The following is a 23829-nucleotide window of genomic DNA, read 5'->3' as shown; positions in this document are numbered from 1 at the left end:
CTTTACTAGGTGGATATAATCTTATCAATGCCTTCCACCCTGATTCTCTCTCTCCATCCCTCCCTGTCTTCCTGAACATCTCCATACATCTCTCCCTCTCTTATCCTCTCCTCCATCCTTCTCATTCACCGTTTCCCTGACCCCATCCATGACCTCTCTCCCTTTTACACCCCCCCCCCCCCCCCCTCTCTCTCCTCCACATCCCAGATGCCCTCTCGCTTCAGGACCGCGCTGAACATTATCATCACCACCCTCTTTGCTGCAGTGGTTCTGTTTGCCATCTTGCTGGCCTATGTGACAGGTGAGTCTACTTCCACACAGCTCTGACTGCGAACGCCCACGGAAATAATAACGGTTACTTGTGTCCCACCTACTGTACTCCCATTCACTGAGCCACATCCACTGTAATTTACAGTAGGGGAGAACGGGTGACGCTGTCACACGGGTAGGTTGTCACATTCATTATATTTCACCACCAGAGGGTCCTGTCTCCCATACTTTGGTATTTAAATGTCCAGAATTGGGGTCAGAGTTCACCTACATTGTCATATTTGGAGTGAAACAGCTGCATTTGAGGTGAGAGGACTTTTTGTGTTTTTCATGTCCATTTGTAAATATTCCGCTCCTCAGTATTTATCTTCTAGGCTTTTACACAATTGGTTTATAATGAAACAATTATTACCCTTAAAAAGTGTGAAGGGATAGCTATAGTTTAGATTGTTGTTAGCTAGCTAACTAGTTGTTAGATGGCTGTTAGCCTTGATGCTATCAAGACATTCCAGTTGGGATTGGTCGTCACATTTTATTTGGGGTTGGTTGTCACATGTTGTGTAGGCTATTATTGTTAGGCCGATTTATTGTGTTCTTATTTTGTTATATAGGATGACCTAAATATGTGTTTCCTGTTTATATTCATTAAGATGCATTAAGTTATGTATTTGTCAACTTGTCAATGCAATTAAACTTTCAAATTTAGTTCTGCCTTCTTGTCTATTCTCAGTCCTTGCCCCACAATGGTGGAATGAACTACCCACCCCAGTTAGGACAGCCGAAACCCGTCCAATCTTTCGCCGTCGACTAAAGACGCACTTCTTCAATCATTATCTGAAATCTAAATCTTGTCTTCTTTTTAAGATTTTCCCATTAAAAGTTTTAAAACACATGGCGACAACCAACCCCATAGTGTGTGACAACCATCCCCATGATGGGGTTGGTTGTCACAATGTGTCAGAATGTTTTTTGATAGGTGATTAACTCTTTGTTACAATACGTTGGAAAATGAGAAGGATACACATTTCAAGCCAACATCTTAAGCTTCAATTTAATGTAGGAATGACTATTGAAAGATGTTTTGATTATGCCTTTGAAAGCCTTATCGCAGCACGGCTGAGGGGCGGCGATGAAGCCCGAGTCGCGCGCCAGGCAGCAATACTAAGCTCCAGTTAACCTAATTTATACCGTAAGCAATCATTAAAAAAATATACCGTTAACTGGAATATGTTGTTTCTTTACACATATGTTGGATTATGTAATTGGTTTGTCATGACAAACCAATAAAAAATTGCACGACTCGGGCTTCATCGCCGCCCCTCAGCCGTGCTGCGATAAGGCTTTTGCCAGCGGGGAGAGGGGCGCCGTGAGCGGCATCGCTGCGCTCATCAACGACCCTCCGTGCTCCGGCTTTCGACAGCGGGGAGAGTATTATGGGGCTTATGCCGCGAAGCAGTAACACAACAGTGAACACATAGTTAAGTACGACTGACAGATGCATTGCAACTATGTGTGTTACTGCTTCGCGGCATAAGCCCCATAATACTCTCCCCGCTGTTGAAAGCCGGAGCACGTAGGGTCGTTGATGAGCGCAGCGATCCCGCCCGCGGTAGCCCCTCTCCCCGCTGACGAAAGCCTTATCGCAGCACGGCTGAGGGCCGCGCCGCGGCTCATGCGAATGCGCGCGCTCGGCCAATCAGAGCGCAAAACGGCAACGCGGAAACCGAACAGCGTTGTAGAAGGCATAGACGCCTCCTGGACCCAACAGAGAGCCCTGTTGCTCGTTGCTTTTTCACACGGTCTACTCACCTTGTGCGTCTTTTGGGTACTGCACCCTTTTTTCGCATAATCTGTGTTCTATCCCTCCACTCCTCACTAGGATGAGTGTGAGGGCCAGGACCCTCCTCGTTGTTCTGGTGGTCGTAAAGGGGACCTCAGCGGGTACATTTATCGGGCCTACACACCTTGCTCCGCCCACTTGTCCAGTAGGCGAAGCAGGACGCGTAGCCAGTATCGAAATATAACGAAGGTTATCCTATAACCCTAGTTATATGAGTACTGGCAAGCAATAAAATCGAGGACCCCTGACTGTCTTTCGAATGAAGTTCAGACTCGGGAGGAGGAGCACAGCCACGCCACAGGGTTATATACGTGACCGGGAGTGGGCGTAGCTGGGTAGATGTAAGGTGCATGAGAAATACTTTCAATGTATACAATATGTATAAACGAGCTAGTCCAGTAGGCGAAGCAGGATGCTTGCCAGTACTCATATAACTAGGGTTATAGGATAACCTTCGTTATCATCTTTGTTAACCTCTTCCACCCGACGGGACCGGTACCGGTCCCGAAATGACATCTGGTCATAAATCAATATTTTTCAGACGATTTTTATTTCAAACGTATTCAAGTATAAACATCATAAACATGTCACAACAGCATGTAGAATGTATATTATCATCAATACGTGTACAATACAATAATAATATTTCAAATTGCATTGGTCCGGATGGGAGAATTCAGTACTGTATCTATAGAACCTTCTGTTTAATCATCTTCCCTTTATTCATTTCCTTAGATATTTTGTACACATGATCTCAAGAAGGGACTGAATGAGATCAGTGGCAATTTTATGTTTGGTCATTATTAGCATGGTGTTATTCACTGTCAAAGATGCAAAGAAAAATCATAATTCATATTCTCCTTTGTTTCATCACAATTTAAGCAAGCCTAGTAATAGACACAATATTTCTGACACTGCAAATACATTCCCTGAGGTCCATAGATGACCCTAGATAAGAATATGCAAATGGCCTTGTAGAAGTGGAGCAATATTCCATTTACCTAGGTATATATTTTAGGCGGATTTTCAGAAAATATTCCACGGGTGGAAGAGTTAATAAGACATAGATTGAAAATTATACGCCCGATTTGTACAAGTGATGGCTTATTTTGAAGGTAAGAACCTGTACTTTCATATAATGTATAAAAAAATGAAGCTTGCTTAACAAGACCCTATTATCTGTGATCTTTAGAGCCCCATGTTCTCGCTAGCAGTCCTAACGGCCATGCTCAATCACAATCAAATCAATCAAAACAAAACAAAAATAAACCTTTTCTGTAACAGAAAATGTGCTAAATCAAGTTTGTCACCAACATCAATAGGTTTCTTTCTCTTGGGATCATGAAAGTGGACAGCAAATTTCATGGCAATCTAGCCATTACTTCTGGAGATATGTGTTAAGGCTTTGGTAACTAACTTGTTAATAACTATGCGTTCACACAAGATGGCTACCCTGTGATGCGTTCCTACATTCCTTTGGAGCATTGTATGTGAACAATGAAGTACGTGAACAGTGAAGTACGTGAACAGTGAAGTACGTGAACAGTGGGGGCAGTGGATGTGACAGGCAGGTCAGCAGCAGACTGAACGAATGACAATGGTGGAAGGTTTTGAAGAGAAACTAGCGATATTGTTGAGTGTCGCCATGTTTATGAACGTTTACGTTGTGCATATCAAGGTCTTTGTAAAATCGAGAACTTCACAAGGAAGATACTCTGGTGTCGGCTAGGGAATTAAAACGCAGGCAAGTACATGAACAATGCTGCTCGGGGCTCAGACATATTTTGTCTATGCTTACGCGTTGATAAAATCGAGTATATCAAAGCATTTAAAGGGGAACTATCTTACTATTTCTTTCACTATTTGTGCAATTTTACACAATTCCTGAGTCTATGGAACACATCTGTAAAGGGGTGTAACGGTACACAAAAACCACAGTACGGTACGTACCTTGGTTTTGAAGTCAAGGTTCGGTACGGGTTTTCGGTACAGTGGGGGAAAGTTTGGCTTTCCATGTTCCACTCAGGGGTGATGTAGTGTGCAGTAACTAATTGTACATCTAGGGCTGTCAACGAATATTCTATATTGAAATTAACAATCGACTTGTACATTTTTTTTTAAATAATAATAATTATATTAGATTGTGGTGCGGCTGGGTGGCGTAGCGGAGATTGCGCTCGTCAGCAATGCAAGAGACTCCGGTATCGAATCCCAGTCTCAGCATTGCCTTCGGCTTGGGCCGGCCGTCGTACTGGCTCATTTGGCAGAGTCAGCGGGTGGAAGTCGATGGGTGGGGATTGGACGTTGTGGACAGCGACCCCTACAGGTCGGTTGGGAGACGCCTGCACAGCAGAGACAGGAAGTGGCGAGGGTAGTGTGAGCCTCCCATGCGTTACACCTCGCCAATGAGAGTCTGCGCTGGCAGGCGAAAAGATGTGACAGGCTGCCTCCTCGTGTGCCGGAAGGAACACGTGATGCAAGGCTTCTTTTTTTTTTTTACTTAAATTTGTATTTAACATTTATAGACATACAACACAATATTTACAGTGACATCCATAACATAACAACATACAGATATGGGTCCCTTGAATATGGCCTTGTTCAGCCGTCCAGACCACCGTAAGAGGAACCCCCCCCCCCCCCCCCCGCCAACCCCCCCTAGAAACCGGGCTCCCCCGCATCCCAGGTCCGTCCCACGCGCCCAGCACTCAGCGACACGGGTACCTTGAATTTGATTGGGCCAGACCCAGTAGAGGGGCGAGAGGTGGTACTCCCCCCCCACCGAGCCAAGCCCGCTACCTCCCATGTCACCAAGCACCCCACCCCACGCACAACGAACCCACAACCCACGAGATCCCACTCTCCCGGGTCAAACCGCGCCCCCATTTCCCAGATCGCTGCGCCCGTAGCCGGGCCCCCAGCGACACGGGTCCCTTGAATCAATTGGGTCAGGCCCAGTAGAGGTAAGGATAGGGGACTCCCCCCCACCGAGCCAAGCCCGCTATTTCCCATGCCCCCGAGAGCCCCACCCCACGCCCATCGGCCCCCCAACACACAGGGCCCCGCCGGGCAAAGCCCAGCCGCTCTGATCCCTCTGAGATAAACCCCTCCCTCCCGCCCTCCTCCCCGAGAGACAGAACACCCCCATATCCTGGTCCACCATGCGCGGAGCCGAGCACCCAGAGTCCCCACCCGCCCCCGCCCGACTGCCAGGCCCCCGGAGCCCCCACCCACGCAAGGCCCCCCCTCCCCCGGGTCAAACCGCCGGAACGATGGCCCCGACCCCCCCCCCCCCCACTGAACCCACTGTACCTCCCATGTCACCGACATCACCTCATACATTTATGAAAATAAAACTAACAACACAATAAGAAAAAATGACATGAATATAAATGGTTGCACTCTTTCCCCGGTTGGCGGTTTGGAGGGGGATCAGCCCTCCCACTGGAGAAGCCCCCCCCCCCCCCACAGAGACGAAGATACCCCCCAAAGGAGGCTCTCCAAGCCTCTCTTCATGTCCAACATTTTGAATTCTTGTCCTTCATATTTGTCCATGTGCACATTTAAAGCAACTGCTATTCTAACATAACTGAAGAAATAATATAAAAGAAGACTAAAGACAATTGGCACTTCCCAGGTAATTCCTTTTAACCCTGTTTGACCCCTGTTGGCGGGTTGGAGGGGTAAGGCTCTCCTGGAGAGGGTCCCTCCTATAACGACGGAGATGTCCCCTGTGGGGGTTCTCCAATGTCCCTATTATTGTCCAACATTTTATTTGAATTTTTATCTTTCATAAGGAGTACATTTCCAGAGCTCCCGATCAGGTCTCCGAATGTGATTCCCCATGTTCCCCGTCCTCTTAGCTGTGTGTCACGTGTGCTAGTGTCTATAGTTTAGTCTAGTACGTATTATTTGTATTATATGTCCCGAGTCAAGTCTCAATTTCCCCAACTAGCGTGTTTACCTTGTCTGTATTCCCAGTGGTCTGTGTGTTGTCTGCAGTGTGTCTCTAATCATTGCCTCCATTCACTATCTAATTATATGCATATGTGATATTGAATCTTGGTCGGTGTGTATGACCTCAGTGCTCGAGTCCTGCTTGGTGTGTGAGACTTCGTTATTCGAGTTCTGGCTGGTCCGGTTGATCTCGGTGCTCGGGTCCCGGTTGGTGTGTGTGGCCTCCGTGTTCGCATCTTGGCCGGCCCGGGCAACCTCCGCGCCTGCATCTCGTGTGCGGATGGTCCGGCCGACCTCGGTGCCCGAGTCCTGGTTGGTCCGATTGTATCCAGCGTCTCTTTGTCCCTCCCCCGGGGGCCGTCCGTTTCGCCTCTCCCGAACCAGCCTCCATGCTCCTCCGAACACCCCGCTTTGCATCGAGTCCAGTCCGCGTGTTGGCCATGTTAGCTTGCAGCTCCCTCGCCAACCAGGCCTCGCTGCGGCCCCGCGTCCCGTTAGCTTGTATCCCTTGCTGCTTCATTTCCACCGTGATAACTTCCTTGTTAGCTTGCAGCTCCTTCTCCGGCCAGGCCTCGCTGCGGTCCAACACCACGTTAGTTTGTATTCCCCGACCCTTCTCCAACTCCTCCCTGAGTCCATCGATGCTGCCCTGGATGATCCGAGTTCTAACTTGAATAGCCATTGCGTTAGCCTATATGCTAGCTTGTAGCTCCTGGTTAGCTACTGCGCCAGCCAACGCGCTAGCTTGCATGCTCTGCTTGTTAGCTTGTACGCTAGCTTGTAGCTCTTGATTAGCTATTGCGTTGCTGGCTTGAAGAGCTTGTGTAGCTAATGTGCTAGCCTGTGTGCTACTGCTAGCCTGTGTGCTAGCTACCCCCCACACGAAGCCAGCTATTAGCTCCTCTGCCCACCGCGGCATGGTCGCTTCTCTCTCGTTTTTTCTCGTGTTCATCCTTCCTCTTCTCTTATATCCTTGAATTGTCACTTTTTATTTCGTTTTGAATTGTTTTACTTCCTTTTTTTATATTCATTGACCGGGAGCTCTTTCATGTGGCTGCTCATCAGAACGTCGCAAACCGGAAGTCTCCTGAATGTCGATGCAAGGCTTCTATCCTCTCTACAACCAACCAGTGGGGGGCATAGTCAAGCAACGTTCAAGACAGGGGAGGGGAGAATTGGATACACGAAATTGGGATGGGAGAAAAAATAGAAAATAAGGAGAAAAAGTGGATACATTTTTTTTTTTTTATATTAGATTGTGAAAAAAACAGCCCCCGGTGGGCGGTCGTTAGTGGTTAACATACCGTTGTATTCGTTCGGTACACTACACAGCCGTTTGGTACGGTACGGTACACACTGAAACGGTTCGGTTCAGTACGGATACATGTACCTTTACACCCCTATATCTGTACGTTTTTTTTCAAAACAATTCATTGTTTTGTATTTCTAATCAAGTACTGTAGAGCAAGGGGCGGCTGGGTGGCGTAGCGGAGATTGCGCTCGTCACCAATGCAAGAGACTCCGGTCTCGACTCCCCAAGTCAGCGTTGCCTGCGGCTTGGGCCAGTCGTCATGCTATCTCAATTGGCAGAGGTAGCGGGTGGAAAGTCGATGGGTGGGGATTGGACGTTGTGGACAGCGACTCCTACAGGTCGGTTGGGTGACGCCTGTTCAGCAGAGACAGGAAGTATCGGGGGCAGCGTGTGCCTCCCACGCGTTACTCCTCACCACTGAGAGTCCGTGCTGTCTGGTGAAAAGATGCGACAGGCTGCCTCCTCGTGTACCGGAGGGGACACGTGATGCAAGGCTTCTATCCTCACTACAGCCAACCAGTGGGAGGCATAGTCTAGAAACGTTCAAGACAGGGGAGGGGAGAATTGAAGGGGAGAATTGGCGATACGAAATTGGGATGGGAGAAAAATAGAAAATAAGGAGAAAAAGTGGATAAAAAATTTTTACTGTAGAGCAGCAGTTTCTGCCCTTCAAGATTCCAAGCTGTTTTTGGCTGGGCTCCGCCCATACTCGCAATGCGCTTTGAGTGACAGTCACCCACTGCACTGCACTGCACTGGCAGATACCTTTTGGGGGAGAGAGAGAGATAGAGAGATAGAGAGGGACTAATTAATTTCGCTGCTAGGGGGCATAATCCCACGGGACAATTCATTGGTAACTTGTTTCAAATGACAATATATACCCCCGTGAATATTATTGCATGGACCGGAATACGCGTGTGCACGCTTCGAGTCGCGAGTCTGTGTGTCAAATGCAGGGGGAGAGACAGAGGAGAGATCGCTCCGTATGAGCCTCTCTCTCTCTCCCTGTCTCTCCCTCTCTCGCTCTCTTTTTCTCTCTTTTGGGGAAGTGCAAGTGTCTGAGAGGGAAAACCGCTTCCACATTATTTCCACTCGCTCCGTTTTGGTCATTGTTGATTGTGGGCGGTGGCTACAACCACAGAAGGGGTTAGGTATGCAGATGAGAATTCTTACACGTCATACTCGTCACAGATACACTAAATTCAGAATGGCTTAGTTCACTGGGGGAGGACCTTGTCTCATCTGAACTGGAGGAATGCACCAAAATGAGAATGTGAGACATAGACAGTGTTGGTACAACCCCACATTGCTAGAAAACAATGATAAACACTGGAAAAGGTCATTTATAAGATAATTTCCCTTTAAGACCAAAGTAGTGAACTGACCGACACTGCCATCAGTAGAACCCCTGGTTAACTTCACTAGCGGAGCTAAAAAACCTTCAAAGCAGCAACCTTTCGAGTCTGTGTGAAAGCAGCCAAATGTATTCCAGTTTGATTGAATTGAAGTTTCTATCCGTTTTTATCAATGTGCTCCAAAATATTGTGTGTGTATCCAATCAAATATGTGAAGTAAATCACAAAGTAATGTGATTTGCTTCCCTTGTGGTTCTGGTTCTGACAGGTTACCAGTTCATCCACACCGAGCAGCACCACCTCTCCTTCGGCCTGTACGGAGCCTTCCTCTCGCTCCACCTCTTCCTCCAGAGTCTCTTCGCCTTCCTGGAGCACCGCAGCATGAGGAGCCCCGCCCGGCCACAGCACCTGCGCCGCTCCGTGGCTCTCTGCATCGCCGCCTTCCAGGAGGACCCAGACTACTTGAGGAAGTGCCTGCGCAGTGTACGCCGCATCTCCTTCCCCGGCCTGAAGGTGGCGCACACTCTCGTACTGTGATCTCTGTGGAGTCTTTGTTTACCACGTTTTAACCCTTGTGTGGTGTTCGGGTCGGTGGGACCCGTTTTCAATGTTACGAAATTATATGATGAATACTTTCTTTTAGCTCATTGGCTGTGGCAATTTTTTTTGGAAGAACATATAAAATAACACTTTTCACCCTACACATTTATATTACATATGTGGTGTTTGGGTCTACTGGACCCGAAAGTGTGGAAATTGTAGGTGAAAACAAGTAAATATGGATTTCTTTTTACAAAAAGGTTCACTGTGTACCTTCACTGTTTGCCTGCAGCCCTGCACCTTGTTCCATTTATATATTTTTTTTTTTCTCGCCATTTTCAATTTTTCTCCCATCCATATTTCATATTTCCAATTCTTCCCTCCCCTGTCTTGAACGTTGCTAGACTATGCCTCCCACTGGTCGGCTGTAGTGAGGATAGAAGCCTTGCATCACGTGTCCCCTCCGGTACACAAGGAGGCAGCCTGTCGCATCTTTTCACAGCAGCAGCTCGAACTCTCAGTGGCGAGGAGTAACGCGTGGGAGGCTCACGCTGCCCCCGATACTTCCTGTTTCTGCCACACCGGCGTCACCCAACCGACCTGTAGGAGTCGCTGTCCACAACGTCCAATCCCCACCCACCGGCTTTCCCACCCTCTAACACTGCCAATTGTGTTAGTATGACGGCCGGCCAAGCCGGTAGCAACGCAGAGAGCTGGGCTCGATACCAGCATCTCCTGCGTTAGTGGCGAGCGCCTTGCCCACTGCGCCACTCAGCCGCCAATTTCCATTTATATTTTTCAAGTTAACATGATTTATTCCATTCATGTCTTGATTATAATGGATTATTTTAATTTAAATTATTTTTACATTTTTATCACAAAATGAATAGCACTTTTATTGATAAATGTGATCTAGCAGAGGTAAATTGCAAATATTAACCATATAAACTGTCTAGATTACTTGTAATCTTGATAAAGTTATTGATCTGTTGAGTATTATTACATGCATTTTTTTTGGATTTATTGGATTTAAAATTATGTTTTGGGTCCACCAGACCTGCAAACATTGGGTGAGTAAAAAAACACCACACAAGGGTTAAAGGGGCATTTCACAGATTTATTTTATCTGAATCCTATCGTTCTGTTGTGAGGAGGACATGTGATAATCAGACGTAAAACATATCAATGCGTTCTGTGTCCGGAGAGCTCTGCTGCATCAGAAAAAAGACAGACAATTCCTCAACTATTTTCAACTGCCGTAGAACCAACTTGAGGAAAGTTGAAGAAATAGTTGAGGAAATTGTGTCTGCAGTTCACCAGAGTTCCTCAGGGGAGCGATACAGCCGAGCTCTGGAAACAAAGAACATGTTGGTCAGATTATCACATGTCCTTCTCACAACAGAACAATGGTAAAATGTACCTCTAATGTTTGATTTTTTGATTTTATACATTGCAAATGTCTATAATCTGCATTACTTTGTGTAGGCCTGTTTGACATCGCTCTCTACATACAGTTTAAACCTTGAGAGTTTATAGTAGTTAAAGGAACATGCCAACTTTTTGGGAAATTTGCTTATTTGCCATCTACCCTGGAGTTAGACAAGCAGATACATACCCTTTTCTTCTCTGTGCATGCATTAGGCTTAGGGAACAGCCACACCGTTAGCCTATCTTAGCGTGATTCACTGGAAGTAGGTGTGCCAGTGTAGCCTAGTTCCCAACAGTCACAAAATACACTCCAAATACAACTCCAAAACCTTCCTGTAAACATGTTGTGACCTGTGTATTTACCATGTAGAGAAATAAATATATATTTTTTTAACATTTTCGTTTTGCGCAGTGATTTCATCACCTCAAAAGCCCTGTTGTTTTTTGAAAAACAGAGCTTGAGGTGATGAAATCACTGAGCCCAGGCAGCAGTGGTTTGGCAAAAAATTGTTCAGAGTATATCTGCTTAAAAAACTAAAATGTAAAAAAAATATATTGGAGTGTATTTTGTGACTGTTGGGAACTAGGCTACACTGGCACACCTACTTCCAGTGATTGACGCTAAGCTAGGCTAACGGTGCGGCTGTTCCCTAAGCCTAATGCAGATAAGAAAAGGGTATGTATCTGCTTGTCTAACTCCAGGGTACATGGCAAATAAGCAAATTTCCCAAAAAGTTGGCATGTTCCTTTAAGTTCTCTAATCCATTTTTCACATGGCACTTTCTCTATCACCCTGGTGGTTATGTGCACCTAGTTTTGACTACTTAATGGAGCACACCAACATTATGGGAAATGTGCTTACCATCATCTCCAAAGGTTTTGGACCCCTAATAACAATCCAAAACAAGACAAGATAGATACCAATTTCCTCTCTGTGCGTTCAGTAGAAAGCTATCAGGCTGCAAGCAAGTCTAGCTTAGCACAAATGAATGGAAGCAGATAATATGGACCAGCTAGCCTAGATGTTGGCCATTAATTTGTGCTAAGCTAGGCTAGCTTGCAGCCGGATAGCTTTCTACTGAACACACAGAGGAAATTGGTATCTATATTCTTGTCTGACTCTGGAGAAGACAGTAAGCACATTTTGCGCGTGATCCTTTATACTTTGTATAGGTTGTACTCTCACTATACTGTAGCATTAAGTGTAAATATTCTTCTTGTATATGTGTTTTACATTACATCATTTTGTGGAATTCTGTGTGAATGTCTTTGTGTCTGCTGTTTGAAAAGTTACTGTAGTGTTATTTGAATGAAATTCCTGGCACGTGTAATCATACTTCCTTAATTCAAATGTTTGTGGTTCTGAGGTGGTTCTGGTGGTGGATGGGAACCGTCCAGAGGACCGCTACATGATGGACATCTTCCAGGAGGTGATGGGTGGGGCCGACCAGGCTGGCAGCATGGTGTGGAAGGGAAACTACCACAGCGACGGGAGCGGAGCAGGAGGTGTGGGTGGCGGAGGAGGAGGAGGAGGAGGAGGTAGAAGCACGGTGCACATGGAGGAGGCTGCCCGCGTCGCCCGTCTGGTGAGAGGCTGCCGCTACTCCTGTATCATGCAGGAGTGGGGAGGCAAGAGGGAGGTCATGTACACAGCCTTCAAAGCGCTAGGGGACAGCGTGGACTATGTGCAGGTAAGGGCCTCACACGGGACATTTGTGAGTCAGTGGTTCACAACCTGGTGTCCTGATGTAGATACCGGATGTGTTTGGCCTCGCGGATCAGTTCAGGGTCCATCTTTCAGCTGAGTCGCATAGCAAACATCTGGCGTTTATCACACTATACCGAAATTGGCTGCATGTGGCTTCATGGCGTATTTGTCATCAAGTGACTGAACTAGCTGATGTGAAATGGTGGAACGAATGGAATTAACGTTATATGAGAAATAAACACTGACTGTTTAAATTGTCTTTATAAATGGTAAATGGCTGCATTTATATAGCGCTTTTATCCAAAGTGCTTTACAATTTGTTCCTCACATGTCTTTACCATTCACTCACACATTCACACACCGATGGCAGAGGCAACCATGCAAGGTCCGCAATCTACAAACCTGCTCATCGGGAGCAGTTAGGGGTTAACCTCTTAAGCCTGAGGGGTCCGGTACCGGACCCACAATGACATCACGCCATAAATCCATCTCTACAGAATGTATGAATTAATGTTGCGTTTTTTTTCCAAATTTTGCCAAGAGTAAAGACCCCAACCCTGTCAAAACAGCAGTCAAAGTGTATAATTTCAGCACTATGTTTGTTTACCAATAGTTTTAAGTGGTATTAGAGTTATATATGAGTTATAGAAATCTAGTCAGAAAAAGGCGAATATTGATGCTAGGAAATGCTTGCCGCCATTGTTTGTAGTCCTATGAGTAGAAGAAACCCAGAACTTTCGATGGGCTTTCGAATTTAGAAAAACTACACTACCCAGCTCATGCCAGCCCCTGTTAATCATCTCCCACAAACCTGAACGTTATTGCCATAAAACAGAACGCAGTTAGTTTCTCTACCTTTCTGTGAACGTCTAGCAAAAAACGGCCTTGCAATCTGATGAGAAATGGCGGAGGTATTGCAATAGTACATTATAAACAAGTAACTGTACTTATAGATTTCATTCACGGTTTGTGAATCACGCCTGTTGATACTAAATCCAGATTGAACTCTGCCATTGGAAAGGGGAGATTTGGCCTGATCCATAGACGTGCGACTTGGCCATACTACGGTAATTTATAGGCCTGATATTCTATATTCTATAATCATATTTCAAATAGCATGTGTCCAGATGGCAGAATTCAGTACTGTCTCTATAAAATCTCCTGTTTAAAGGGGACATGCATTGCTATTCCTTTCACTATTTGGGTAACTTTACACAATTCCTGTGAGTCTATGGAACACATCTGTAAAGTTTTTTTTCCAAAAAATTCATTGTTTTATATTTTTTATCAAGTACTCAAAAGCAAAACATTTCGACTTCAAGATTTCAAGCTGTTTTGGCTGGGCTCCGCCCATAAGCGTTTTGAGTGACAGTCACCCACAGTCTGCGACTGGCAGACAGAGAGAGAGATAGAAAGATTGAGGGGGATACTAATTAATTTCGCCACGGGGGGCATAATCCCACGGGACAATGCATTGGTAACTTGTTTCAAATGACAATATATACCCCTGTGAATATTATTGCACGGATCGGAATATGGGCGTGCGCGTGGGAGCATGCGCAAAGATATTTTGACAGTGATATGCGACTGCGAGTGCTCCCGACTGCGGGGGAGAAAAACCATCCCCTCGCCACACACATTTACACACTCCTGCATGCGGTCCCTCTCTCTCCCTCTCTATCTCTCTCTCTCCCTCTCTATCTCTCTCTCTCCCTCTCTCTCGCTCGCTCGTTCTCTGCTGTCTGTCGGCACCCTTTGTTTGAGGAAGTAATTCCACTCGCTCTGTTGTTGAGTGAATTGTTGATTGTGGGCGGTGACTACAACCAGTGCCTTATTCACGTCAGCAAAACAGTCATATCAGAACGGCTTAGTTGAGTGAGGGAAGATCTCGTGAACTCGAGACTAGACTGATGAGTCAAAATGATAATTAGAGACACAGACCACATTGATATAATCCCCCATTGCTAGGAAACAATGCTAAACACTGGAAAAGGCCATTTATAAGACCTGCCTTTAATCATCTTCCCTTTATTCATTTGCTTTTTTTTGTACACGTGATCTCAAGAAGGTGCTGAATGAGCTACATTTTTCATGTCTGGTCATTTTTAGCATGGTGTTATTCACAGTCAAAGATGAATTTATTTTTGATATTCTCCTTTGGTTCATCACAATTTACTCAAGCCTAGTAACAGACACAATATTTCTGACACTGGGAATACATTCCCTGAGATCCATACTGTAGATGTCCCTAGATACCAAGAACAGGCTAATGGACCTTGTAGAAGTGGAGCAATCTTCCATTTACTTAGATATGTATTTTTAGGCGGATTTTCAGAAAATAGGGCTTAAGAGGTTAAGTGTCTTGCTCAAATCATCGCAGCTGGGTTCCCATGAATGAAGAACGTCACTCATTCTTAAACTGGAAGCATGTTCTCGTACACCTTCATTTGCACACAGAAACGCCTCGCCAGTTCCTTATAAGGAGAGGCTAACCATTACATCTGGTTCGTGTTGACCCTTATGGGGGAAATATTCAACAGGTATCACAAAAGCCATTTGCGACTGATCAAAATTAGACTAGATTAGGTTCAAATGTATTGTATGTATTCAAATGTATAGAGAGAGAGAGAGACAGAGAGAGACAGAGAGAGAGAGAGAGAGAGAGAGAGAGAGAGAGAGAGAGAGAGAGAGAGAGAGAGAGAGAGAGAGAGAGAGAGAGAGAGAGAGAGAGGGGCAGTGTGTCCAGCCATATCCAGAGGTAATCACATTACTGAAAGCCCTCTCACAAGCGGGACACATTAGTATTCATATGCGTGCTTCACACACAAGAGTTACTGTATTGCTGATTTAGACATCTTCACTGCCTGTGTGCTGACACATACAGATAGCCCTTCTCCCCCCATAAATTGAACAGCTACTGGTGTTTGGAAAAAGCTATTTTTGTCCAAATTATATAATGTCTGGATATATTATGCATAATATACAGTATGTTCAAAAGGTGCTGAAAAGTGACCCCGAACCCCCCGCCTCCCCCCCTCAACCATGCCCCTCCCATAATACATGAAAACCAACAACTCTTTATGGAATATCATTAAAGTTATTTGTGTTATGATGTCTTATGAGATATCTTAAGATTTTGGGTCATTTGAAATGAGGAGCATATAGATTTAACCAACATAGAAAGACAAGCGCCTCATTTAGCAGTTGGTTGATTCCATGAGGTCCATATTGCCGAGCCTGATGAAGTGAGGACCATGTAGAGTGAGGTCCTCATCATCGAAAATCTTGGATATTTTTTTGTGCAAAATACCTTCCTCGGGATAGAATCGTCTGTAGTTTTGAAATATTGAGTGATGCATTTCACATGGGCAACCCCACCCCCCCTAAACACACACACACGCATGTGTACACACACATACACACACGTTGGGGGGGCGACAGTGGCTCAGGAGGTAGAGTGGTCGTCTGGTAATCGGAAGGTTCACGGTTCTATTCCTGCTCCTCCCGGGCAGCGTGTTGAAGTGTCCTTGAGCAAGACACTTAAACCCCTAATTGCTCCTGATGAGCAGGTTGGCACCTTGCATGGTCACCTCCGCCGTCGGTGTGTGAATGTGTGAGTGGAATGGGTGAATGTGAGGAACAAATTGTAAAGCGCTTTGGATAAAAGCACTAGATAAATGCAGTGCATTTACACGCACGCACGCACGCACACACACACACACGCACTAAATACTGTATACAATTTCTGAATTAAATCCTTTATTGATCATTGTTGATGATGGCCTACATGCATAATTTCTTAGTCACTGTGATGATGGTAGTGACCAAAGAATTATGGAAATACCGTGATATTGCCATCAGTATCATGGTTTTAAGTGGATCGTACCATGGTATTAAAGTGGTAATACTGTGGTAAACAATGGCCGGTACCATGGTAAAATCGGAATTACTGCCAAAAAATACCTTTTTTTTGGGAAGCCATACCAGCCACCATACCAGCCAGCTGCTGCATGTACCCTCTGTGTCCTTGCTGCCAGTCAAGGGTCAAAGGTCACTGACCCAGTGCTGTGTGATTATGATGGCCCAGCTGGGTGCAGCTGTCAGAAACCTCTCATTTGTCCTCTTAGCCGTCATTGGTGACCCTGCAACACCTGCAGTCAGAGGTCCGTCTCACTCAGTTAGTGACTCCAACAAGGTTATTGGGTTATTTCTGTGAGAGCATCATTGTTTGCGATGGTGGTCGGCCAGGGGGTAATACTGTATAAAAAAGACTGTGTAGAGGCAACACAAGAAGTGCCGGTGTAGGTACCGGATATGTTCAGCCTGGCAGACAGGCTCAGGGGCAGTTCTTCAGTTGAGTCGCATAGCAAATGTCAGACGTTTATAATGCTGTCCTGAAGATCATTGGCTGTATGTGGCCCCGTAATAGCGTCAAATCTCTAGCTGTGTCAAGCTAGTTTATTTAAGCTTAAATAAGACTTCCTGTGGAGATGTTTTGCCTTCAAAAGGAAAGTGCCAGCCAAGCCAATTCATTCATCGGATTAGCATGCTAGCTAATGTTAGCACGCTAGCAGAAAAGCACAACAGTCGAGCCGTTCTAGGAATGCTGTGAACCCTTGTGCTACTGTAGTGTTGTACAAACTCAGGTGATGAAGACAAACTGTTTATTTTTCATATAACGTTCATTTAATTTGTTCCGCCATTTCACGTCAGCTAGTTCAGTCGATAACGCTATTGCCGTGATGCCACATACAGCCAATGATCTTTGGTACAGTGTGATAAACATGTGACGTTTGCTATGCAACTGAAGAACGGACCCCGGACTGATCTGCGTACCTACACCAGTAATACGTCATCGTGTCCGTTTGGGAAATCTCTTTGTGGAAGGTCTTTTCTAATATTGTGGTGGGCTGCCATACAAAAATCAATGCATGCCAAACAATGATGATGTAAAGTGGTAGTGATGGAGTATTTTACATCAAATTTTTCACAATAGGAAAAAACATATCTTATCACATGCCAAAATTCTTATTTCATGTCAGTGACGGTGTATGCATTAGAAAACAAACTATTTAATCCACTGGCCTAATTGGTGGGTTCTAGAAATTACCTGACACTATTCTATCTTCCAGTTTGTTTCTAAAGTATTAACCTCTTAAGCCTGATCTATTATACGTCACAAATAGATGAATACAGTCTGTGATGTTCTTTTTCAAATGTAGCCAAGAGTAAAGACCCTAACCCTATCAAAACAGCAGTCAAAGTGTATATTCTCAGCACTACGTGTGTTTAGAAATGATTTGAAGTGTTATTAGCTAAATGTTATGAGTTTATAAAAATCTCCATGCATTGCATCGGAAACCGGATGATTTAGATGTGAGGACAGGGAGCCGTCATGAAATCGTTGTAGTCATAAGAAAGGAGACCCAGGGCTTTCAACGTTGAAATTTCATAAAACTACACTACCCAGCTCACACCAGCCGCAGACAAAGCCTGCACACCAGCCCGCAGCTGCTTGACGTGAAAAAGAAATATTGACGTGAAAATTATGTTTATATCTCACGGGTCGAACAAACCTCAACGTTATTGTCATAAAATACAACGTATATTGTTTCTTTACCTTTCTGTGGATGTCTAGGAGAAATCGTGTCTCAATCCGATAAAAAATGGTGCAGCTATGGACATTATACAAAAGTAACTGTACTTACAGTAGATTAAAAAAAAAAAAAAAAAAAAAATAATAATAATTTATATTCTCCTTTGGTTCATTACAATTTACTCAAGTATAGTAACATACACAATATTTCTGACACTGGGAATATATTCCCTGAGGTCCAAAGATGTTCATAGATACCAAGAACATGCAAATGGCCCTTCTGGAAGTAGAGCAATCTTCCATGTACTTGGGTATGTACTTTTAGGCGAATCTTCTGAAAATATGGCCAGTGCTTAACAGGTTAACCTACATACCAAAGTAAATGGAAGATTGCTCCACTTCTACAAGGTCCATTTGTATCTAGGGACATCTATGGACCTCAGGGAATGTATTCCCAGTGTCATAAATATTGAATAATACCATGCTAACATTGACCAAACATGAACAAATCTAAGCAAATGAATAAAGGGCAGATGATTTACATGTTTTTTTGTAGATACAGTACTGAATTTTGCCATCCGGACACATGCCATTTTAAATAGGAATATAGACCGTCTGTCAGCGTTGCCTCCGGCTTGGCCGGCCATCATACTGGCTCAAAAGTGGATACAAAAAAGAAATTATAAAAAATATATATATAGGAATATAGAATATCAGGCCTATAAATTACATTATTATGGCCAAGTCATACATCTATGGATCGGGCCAAATCTCTTCTTTCCAATGGCAGAGTTCAATTTGGATTTAGTACCACCAGGTGCCCGTAACAGGGTAGCAAAGACCGTGAATGAAATCTACTGTAAGTACAGTTACTTTTTTGTAATGAAAAAATGCGCTACCATTTTTTGTAAACTCATATTTAGCTAATAGCACTTAAAATCATTGGTAAACAAACGTAGTGCTGAAAATATACACTTTGACTTCTGTTTTGATTTGGTTAGGGTCTTACATAAAAAAAAGAAAACGCAACTGCATTAATCTATTTATGACTTGAACACAGGTACAGGTTTGTTGAATTGCAAACTTCACTACTAGCCACAGCCTTTTTGGCAGCAGTGGGTTGCTTGTTGGCACCTGGTGGTAATTTCCCCCATAACGAAGGTTATCCTATAACCCTAGTTATATGAGTAATAGCGAGCGCTTTGCTCTATTGGAACTATCCCTTTAATCATATACTATCATGAAAACTTTCACCACGTGTACGCACCCATCTGCCTGACCACTCCCACATCCGCTCCTATATAAGCGGGGTCATGGCCATACCATCAGCTCCTTCCCCAGTCTTTCACCGCCGAAACGGAAGACCGTGGGGTCCTCAGTGAGTCCGAGAAAAGCGCTTGCTATTACTCATATAACTAGGGTTATAGGATAGGCGGTTAGGTGGCCGAGCGGAGATTGCGTTCGTCACCAACCCCGGAGCTGTGAGCTGGATTCGCCTGTTCGAATCCAGCTCACAGCTCCGGGGTTGTCACCAGCTTGGCTGGCCGTCTGCACTAATACAATTGGCTGTATTAGAGGGTGGGAGAAGCTGGCGGGGTGGGTCCGGGTCGTTGTAAACAGCGACTCCTACAGTTCGGTCGGGGCGCCTGCTAAGCGCGGATAGGACTTGAGGGGGATAGTGTGATCCTCCCACACGCTACGCCCTCTCGATGAGAATCCGCGCTGCCAGGTGAAAAGAAGCGGTGATTGGCTGGACGTGTGTCGGAGGAAGCACGTGGTAGCCTCCACTCTCCCAGATGATCTGACTGTGGGGGGTAAGTGCGCAGCGACCAGGAAGGGACTGGGAATTGGCATACGACTAACATTGGGATGGGAGAAAATCGGAGGAAAATGGAGGGGGAAAAAGACCAATAATAAAAAAAAAAAACTAGGGTTATAGGATAACCTTCGTTATATTTCGTATATAGCTTACGCTTTGCTCTATTGGAACACAAGAGCTGAGCAGAGCGGAAGCCCGACAGATGTACCCGCTGAGGTCCCCAACAACCATCAGAATACCGGGGAGGATCCGGGGCCCCCCGCCCCCCCCCCCCCCCTAGCGAGGGATGGGAGGGAGATCAGACCCTGACTGTGCAAAGAGGGTTTAGCGCCTCAACGCACAGGGTGAGCAGACCGTGGGACTTACCTTTGTTAGAAGGGCCCGCGACTACTCAAGGAGGCTCCCCCCCCCACAACATCGAGGGGCCAGCAGACGCGCCGGGAGACAACCCTCCAAGTTTCAAGTTTCAAGTTTCAAGTTTCTTTAATAGTTGTCATACAGAAGTACAGAATACTTTTATACAAAATGCTTCTTACTGTTACGCTCCAGAGACTGTGCAAGACAAGATAAGTATGAAATAAAATAACATAGTATAGCATGTAAATTAGAAGTAAAAAAAATGAGGTCACAGTGTTCAGTATAGAGTTTCAAGTTTTCAAGTTTCTTTAATAGTTGTCATACAGAAGTACAGAATACTTTTGTACAAAATGCTTCTTACTGTTGCGCTCCAGAGACTGTGCATGACAAGATAAGTATGAAATAAAAACATAGTAAAAATTAGAAGTAAAAAAAGAGGTCACAGTGTTCAGTTTAGACATATGTACAATGTTCGTAGACGTAGTTACCATACAATATACAATACTGTGCAGTGTACTAATATACAATGCTATATAGTGCAAGGCATAAATGGACGAGGTGCAGTTTAGGTACAATTCTCAGTAGGTGTACGAGTTGTAGTGCAAATCCTTTATCAATAAATATAAAGTGTAAGTGTGTTTGTGTGATCTAAAGTGTGGAGAGTGGGTGCTGCAGTGTGTTGTTTGTTTGAGTGAGTGTGTGCGTGTGGGTGTGTGTGCTGTGTGCATTTGATGGTTGTTGCATAGTGATTATTGTTCGTTTAGCGATTATTGTTCGTTTAGCAGCCTGATGGCCTGGGGATAGAAGCTCCTTCTGAGTCTTTCTGTGCTCGCCATAAGACTCCGGTATCGCTTGCCTGACGGCAGCAGTTCAAAGAGGCAGTTGTTCGGGTGGCTCGAGTCTTTAATAATTCTCTTAGCCTTCCCCTTGCACCGCTTGTTGTAAATGTTCTGGAGGGTGGGAAGCCCCCCTCTAATTGTGCGTTCGGCTGAACGTGTCACTCTTTGTAGTCTGCTACGGTCTTGTGCAGTGCTATTCCCAAACCAGGAGGTGATGTTGCCGGTCAGGATGCTCTCTATTGTACATGAGTAGAAGTTCCTAAGGATCTTCTGACTGACTTGGAACTTCCTTAGGCGCCTGAGGAAGTAGAGGCGTTGTCGTGCCTTCTTCACAACACTGTCAATGTGTGTGGTCCATGTCAAGTCCTCGGATATGTGGGCTCCGAGGTACTTGAAACTGTTCACTCTCTCAACTGGTGCCCCGTCGATGCTGAGGGGGCTGTAGTCCTTGACCCCCGACCTCCTGAAGTCCACAATCATCTCTTTTGTTTTGCTGACGTTCAGGGAGAGGCAGTTCTCCTGACACCACTGTGACAGGTTCTCTACCTCTTCCAGGTAGGCCCTTTCGTCGTTGGCAGAGATCAGGCCCACCACTACTGTGTCATCAGCAAATTTGATGATGGTGTTGTTGTTCCGCTGTGCTACGCAGTCATGTGTGTACAGGGAGTAGAGGAGGGGGCTCAGAACACAGCCCTGGGGGGCCCCTATGTTGAGCGTGATGGATGAGGAGGTGCAGTTGCCGGCTCTTACCACCTGGGGTCTGCCCGTCAGGAAGTCCAGGACCCACTGGCACAGGTCATAGTTCAAGCCCAGGTCCCTGAGCTTGGCTATGAGTTTGGAGGGGACTATGGTATTGAATGCTGAGCTGTAGTCGATGAACAGCATTCTCACATAGTTCCCCTGCCTCTTGTCCAGATGTGATGCTGCTGTGTGTAGACATATGTACAATGTTCGATGCAGAATAGACGTAACTGAGTTACCATATAATATACAATACTGTGCAGTGTACTAATACAATACTATATAGTGCAAGGCAGAAATGGGATGAGGTGCAATTTAGGTACAATTTACAGTGGGTGTACGAGTTGTAGTGCAAATCCTTTATCAATAAATATAAAGTGTGTTTGTGTGGTTTAAGTGAGTGTGTGCGTGTGGGTGTGTGTGCTGTGTGCATTTGATGGTTGTCCAAGGAGGTTGATCCCTCAATCCAGGCCGACAGGTCCCAAGAGCAGAACTCGACCTGTGCCCGGAGTACTGTGGACTAGACAGGCGCCTAAGGGACTGTAAGAACAGTATCCTGGCGGAAAGGGTGTTTCGGTATGCTGTGCACCATGTCACAATCTCCACGAACCCCGACCCCGCCAATTTAATAATCTTGCGGGGTCGAGGTTCAGAGAAAGAGTTTGACACAATTGGCAGACGTCATGAAATATGCAGGGGCATACTCTCGGGCAGACGGGGTCAGGCCCGGCCTCAACCCGAGAGTCGACTCTGCTACCAACACACCGGGGAGCAAACACCCCCCTATGTTTATTATAACAGGAGGTGGTTGCTCCCTTAACCCACTAAGAAACCCCAGAAACAGAACTGCGCGTATACACAGGCTATACAATGCAGTTCAAGCGTTTCAGGTTTAAAAAGGGTTAACCCAGGCCAACAGGTCAGCGAGGGCAAGGCCCGACCTGGGCCTGGAGGACCGGGACCTACACAGCCCCCTCCCATCCCTGGTTTAGCAGGGAGGGAGGGGTGAAAACAAATGGAGAAGGACCAACCCCTTAACATTGTGCAAAAAGGTACAACACAGTATGGACCAATGCATGCCACTGTTAACGGCAACTCGTGGCGGCATCTATATGACACACACATTCATGACATCAACCCCTGTGACGACCTGGCATTTTCCCCCCGGAAAAGCACAGAGTCCTTCGGGGTACCAGAACCTGTCTGCGCCCCGGCGGAAAACGGGTTAAACTGATCCGGTCCGGCGCGACCAGGACCAGTCCCGTGCCCTAGTCACGCCGCCGCCCCCAGTCCTAAGAGGGGGTTAGGTACGCGTGTCAATCCAAAACATCACAGAGGGCGCCACCAAGACGGTCAGTACGCGAACGCACTACTCCTGGTGGCCCACCCAACGGGTGTGAGACCCCCCTGCCGATGTTTTGATCTACTCCGTCATCTCCCCCGGAGATGTACGTGAGCCGCCGAGACTAACCTAGTGCACTGGCGCTCGGTAGAGACAAAAATCTCCTTCCCAGCCGAGCGCATAAAAAACACAGTTTTTATGATGTTGGGCAACCAAGGCGCGCCGGACCCACAAAGCATATTCAAACATTTTAAAACACCCTGGGCCAGCGCTGATCGGTCTCGTAAGACCATATGCTCATTTCATAAAACACTGTATATGCTCGCAAAGAACCCGAGAACAGTGACGGCGAATTTCTAACAAGAAAGAGCCTCACAACGTTTCCCCTTGCAGTCTGGGACGAGCAGCAGGGAGCCGGTCCAGAGACACAGACACGGACTCACATACGACAAGCCTGGGAATAACAACCGCGTCAATTCTGCTCTTTATGTAAGAGGAGAAGACAGCGATTTTCCCAGAGAGACCACAACATGAGTAAAACAATTGAAAAAGGTGCATGTAACAATTGGACTAAGACTCTCTGAGGAGGAGGCGCTGAAACTCAGAGGAGGCTCTGAAACTCCCTGAGGAGGAGGCTCTGACCCAATATACACTACTGGTAGGGAGCAGAGCAGAAGAACAAATTGTCTCTACTGCATTGCATCACCTATCCTTTACAATGACAG

The 23829-nt window shown here is 45.8% G+C and overlaps 1 protein-coding gene across 1 annotated transcript in view; it reads left to right on the top strand.

Annotated features, from left to right (window-relative positions):
- has3 (hyaluronan synthase 3) overlaps positions 1-23829 on the top strand; it is a 50076-nt gene that overhangs the window by 16788 nt on the left and 9459 nt on the right. The window contains exons 2-4 of the mRNA XM_084334283.1: positions 208-301; positions 9003-9247; positions 12070-12393. Of these exons, the coding sequence (XP_084190409.1) occupies positions 208-301; positions 9003-9247; positions 12070-12393 (663 nt within the window). The remainder of the gene's footprint in view (positions 1-207; positions 302-9002; positions 9248-12069; positions 12394-23829) is intronic.

This window comes from Notolepis coatsorum (assembly GCF_963971535.1).
Source record: "Notolepis coatsorum genome assembly, chromosome: 18".
NCBI lineage: Eukaryota > Metazoa > Chordata > Actinopteri > Aulopiformes > Paralepididae > Notolepis > Notolepis coatsorum.
Note: the sequence above shows the minus strand (reverse complement) of the source record. Positions and strands in the feature narration are given on the sequence as shown.